We start from the raw sequence: 4825 nt of genomic DNA, 5'->3' as shown, positions 1-4825 counted from the left end.
TGCAGACCTCGAAAGGAAAAAATAAACTTCCTGAACCACTTGTGGCCATTGGTCTTCTTCCATATAAGGCACCAGTCTGTGGTCACACTTGTAGAGGGGACACATTAGGGCAAATGCAATTTTTTTTTAGGAAAGCATAAGAGCTACACCAGCATGAGAGTGACACTTTGCTGTTTACTATGGGGGAGAGTTGTGTCTGAAGGGGGAACGCCTTGCAGCCTTATCGGCTCAGATCAGCAGGTTGCATGGGCCGCGGGTCACTCCACTTGTAAACACAACTCGCTAGCCCTCCCCTCTGAAGCCCAAAATGTAAGCTGAATATTTTTAGCACTGCTAACTGGAAAAGTAAGATATAATCTTCTGAAGCAATTTTAGGCACAGTAGGAAACACTCTTTTAGTTAATTGAAGTGTGAAATTTGCTTTTAAAAATATCACCTCAAAACAAGTTTGTACACAGATTTATTTTTTAACTTACTACACTACTTCAGTTATTGTTTAGTAAAAAAAAAAGACAATATTATATTCTTAAAATCTTTAGCATGTTTTCGGACTACATTAACAGCACAGCTCCAGCCACAGTAAAGGAAGGATGTCTGAACAGGAAAAGAACAGTCACTCAGTAAAAACATCTCTGTTAGAGGACTGAACATTATTTATCTTATTTCTGCTTTATAAACTGGTTCAACTGCTCATCAGCCAATAACAAGAGAATAAACAGAAATGACTCAGATGAGCCATCCTGTACCAGTTACATCCGTGTCCTACACATAATAACAGAATATCCACACATATTAGTATACAGATATACCCCTCACCATCACCCATAATATATCAGTGTTGCATGTTTACTTTATCTTGATTGTAAAGTAGACCAGAGGTGGAATGTGTGTAGTGCTGTGCTGTGTAGTATATATATATATATATATATATATATTATTAGAGATATTATTATAATAGTTATTTTTTTATTATTATTATTATTATATATTATATATTATATAGGCCTAGTGAAATGTAATAGTACAGCTGGGAAACAATAGTCTAAGGAAACCATTGGCCATCCTAAGTGAGCACATTTTATATCGTGGAATAAGATAAATGAAGGAATTTCTTTAAATGATAGTACGTCAGTTGTCTATTTGTTTGATTGTACTCTTGATGCCCATCAGAAAGACGAAGTGATATTTTGCAGGATGGTTTCATCACTCAGACTGCCGAGCTGCAGCTGGCTCTCCCCTGTACTGCTCTCCAAGAGGCGGCGCCTACGTCCGCCTCACGACTGCTGATGTCACCGCTGGAAGTGCGTCCTTGCAGAGCAAACCTCCCACAGCGGCCCTATAAATACGCTCAGCCTCCGCTCTCCGGCACTCACTCAATCACCCAAGCCTAAAGCACGAAAGCCGCTCCGGCGAAGCAGTGCGCACCTAACAACTCATCCTCGGCGAGTTGGGGGGCCACACTTTGGACCAGAGCAACACGAGACATCCACCGGAGAAACAAAGACAAGATGTCGACCTACGTGTCCTCTGAGAGCCGCCGGGTCAGCCCCTCTGTCCACGGCAACAAGTTTGACACGGCGCACCGCAAGAAGGCCGTGGCCAACATCTTCGAGAACGTCAACCAGGACGCGCTGATGAGGCTCTTCCAGAAAACGGGAGACATGAAGGCGGAGGAGAGGGTGAGGAGCATCTTCTCCTACACCCAGGACCCGGAGGAGACGGCCCGGGCTCTGATGGCTCTGAAGCAGCGAAAGAAGGACAAGTTCCTCCAGATCGCGGGCATGGTGCGACAGCTGCTCAACCTGCGATGACTGCGTTTCGCCAGTCTTTAACTGCCTTTGTCTCTCTGTCGGCTCGTGTGTGAGCCGACTGTGAAAACACTCCCAATGCTGGGTGACAGCCGCAGGTGCGGCTCACCTATCGCCTGGAAGGGCGCGTCAGGTGCGGAGAGTGTGCAGCCAGCCGCCCGGAGGGCATCGTGAAGCAGCTGTGGCCTCGTGGACGGAGGTGACAGCGGAGAGTCCTCCCTGGAGCGGATGGAGCGAGATGAACTGACTGGGAATATAATGGACGTTCACGTCTTCCTTGAGACTTGAATTGATAAAGCGTTCCTGTGGATGCTGTGATGACTGTGAAGCAGTAGCTCGTGCGGCTACACATCACTGTGTTGGTGCTCGTGCACAGCTGCGATATGAGACTTTTTAGTGCCGAAGAATCTGCCTACATGAATGCCTGTCCTGAACACATGCCTTGTCTCTCAGCTTCTCTTTGTTATATGAGCACTATTCATTAGTGGCCACTAATGTGTTACTGTCACAAAAATGATTTACATTTACAATGTTCCTGTCTTTGTCATTTTTAATAAATTATTGAATTGTATACAAAAGCTGCACCTTGTTTGTCCTTATTACATGTTTCATGTGGTTTTAATTTGTGTGGCATTAATGCTGTTATTGGTCATTACATCAGGTCATTTGAGGTTAATTCATCCTGTTTAGGTATGGCAGATACATTATATTAATGGGATGTTAGGTTTAATCCTGATTCTGGTTGTAGACAGTTAAAATGCATGGGATAGATAAAAAAACACTTAGGGTCACAGGTGTTGACCTTTATCATTTGAGGATTAGTGAAGTGTTAAACCATGAGGATAGGAAAAAATAGAAAGAACAAAAAGCCCATCTTCATGCATTTTAAGAAAAGATGACACAGTAATGTAAATATATAGGCTAACAGGGACATCATCTAATTTTAGCATAAAATTTAACATGTTTTCAAAAAAGATGATAAATCTGGATCCAAAATTAGATGTCTGGCCAACATGTTCATTATCTTTAGCAATATGACACAAAATAAATCTTTGCCATCTGCTATTGAACAGCTGTTAGTCTGTGTTAGTCATAAAGAGGGAAACCCCATGGATGAAACCTCCATGAAAAAAGGAAACCGATGTGTGTTCTTGTCTTGAACTTATGTCTGTGACATTAGTGGAAATGTCACAGCAGTGTTGAGTCATGTAATCTAGGATTAAGTTAATGTTTATTTATTTGTTAAAAAAAAAAAAACAACAAAAAAAGAGAGCGGCACATGGTGAGATCATTTCTGGCCACATTGTTTTTCACTCTGATGCAGCAAAGGGCATTTGAAGGGAGCAGAGTTACTCATGAGAGGATGTGGTTAACCTTCACTGGGTTTCCCTGACAGTGCTGTAGGCGATGCCTCTCCAGACCGGCACGAACCAGTTTAGCTCAGGTTGGCCTGGGAGGGTGGGGGTGGCTTTCTCCTCGCAGCTTGTTTGCGTTGGAGTCTATTTAATCATGCCTGCTCTCTAGATAAGAGCCTGTCTAAGTAGCATTACAGGGTTTAGACCAGCAGAGGCTTTGCCTCCTCACCCTCTGACTCTTTACCTTCAAGTAAAGGATAAATCATCCCCTCCATCACTACAACCATCTATTACATTTACACCCCACCTCAGACCATTTTGGTGTTTTTCACAGTAGTTCATCAGTGGGAGGGTGTGTACCCAGGCTTATAGCTAGAGACACACAGATCACTTCAGTAGATGCCTGCTAATCTGCCTGCTTTGATAGTCCCTCTACCGGCTCAAACCAGTTCCCTGGGTTGTTGTGCATGACGACATCTGACTGTAGGCACTCCTCGCATGTGCTGAGAGATATGGGAAGCTCAAGTATCAGTCGCCCTAAGGTGCAGTTGTGAATAATCACTTGTGACTGGTAAAAGACGTGTCTGTTTGCTGATGCCAGACACTAATTACTCCACGTCGCAGACAGTCAGATGCTCACACTGTAATCAAACTATCATCTGTTAGAACTTTCAAAGATGAACTAGAAAGGGCTTTTCTGTACAGGGTAAATAACATTTAAAAAAAAAGGGGAAAGTATAGAATAATCAAAGTAACTATATACAAAATAGAGCTCGTCTATTTTGTTCATGTACACGACCGTTTACATCATTACATTTAATGGTTAAGAAATGACTTGTACTTTGAAGGTGTTTTACAGGTTTTATGATGCTGAATGAAATTTTACTCATGAAATTTGTCATTGACAGAGATTTAGTGGGCAATATAAATCACAATATGACAATGTGAAAGTGGTCACTCATATTGATGAACCTACAGAGGATTATCACCCAAATCTGCTTAACTTGGCTTAAAAGATTTATAGTGAATTTTGACTTCTTACTTGTTTGAACCAAAAACTCTCTCTGCTCTCTTAGTGTCATTTTCAGTTGGTCCTGGCAGCTGTTTTAAGCAAAAAAAAACCTACCTGCTCAGCTCCAGACAGCAGAGAGACACGGTTAGCAACCAGCCAGTGCAGTGGAGCATTTAGCAGTTCAAAAGCCAGGAGTTGGTAGAGACCCAAAGCAAAGCTAAAAGATTCATGGACAGACATTCACCAAGTGTGCAGACGGATGCAACTGCAAACGAATGATAATGTTGCGTACCGCTGGAAGCATCTGTCAACTATCGGAAGTTTAAGTTATACCATTTTTTTGACATGACTCTTAATGGTATGAATTTAAAGAATACTGAATGAAATAATTTTACATTTTGGGAATTGTGCTTATAAGGTTGCTCGGCCCTTAACTATTTGCTACGGTTCAGATTAGCACACGTATCTTTATGGTAAATATACTACCACCCGCAGCCAGTAAAAAAGCCAATAAAACAAAAGATGTTTACGTATTGATGGCAGGTGGATTTTGTTATTTTTGCTAGGCTAACTGTTTTTCCCTGTTTCCAGTGTTTATGCTAAGCTAAGATAACCAGCTGCTGTAGCTTAGTACTTAACATACAGCCATG

The 4825-nt window shown here is 42.1% G+C and overlaps 1 protein-coding gene across 1 annotated transcript; it reads left to right on the top strand.

The window, feature by feature from the left end:
- Positions 1-1350: 1350 nt before the first annotated feature.
- On the top strand, positions 1351-2386 carry tcima (transcriptional and immune response regulator a). Its single transcript, XM_056377464.1, has one exon. The coding sequence runs from the start codon at positions 1509-1511 to the stop codon at positions 1809-1811; it is 303 nt and encodes a 100-aa protein (XP_056233439.1). The 5' UTR covers positions 1351-1508; the 3' UTR covers positions 1812-2386.
- The last annotated feature ends 2439 nt before the right edge of the window (positions 2387-4825 follow it).

The sequence above is a fragment of the Seriola aureovittata genome, chromosome 5 (genome assembly GCF_021018895.1).
Source record: "Seriola aureovittata isolate HTS-2021-v1 ecotype China chromosome 5, ASM2101889v1, whole genome shotgun sequence".
Classification (NCBI taxonomy): Eukaryota; Metazoa; Chordata; class Actinopteri; order Carangiformes; family Carangidae; genus Seriola; species Seriola aureovittata.
This window is presented reverse-complemented; position numbering and strand designations above follow the sequence as displayed.

Bases quoted from the DNA above. Each gene is read 5' to 3' on its own strand.
- tcima (XM_056377464.1), top strand. From the start codon at position 1,509: ATGTCGACCTACGTGTCCTCTGAGAGCCGCCGGGTCAGCCCCTCTGTC.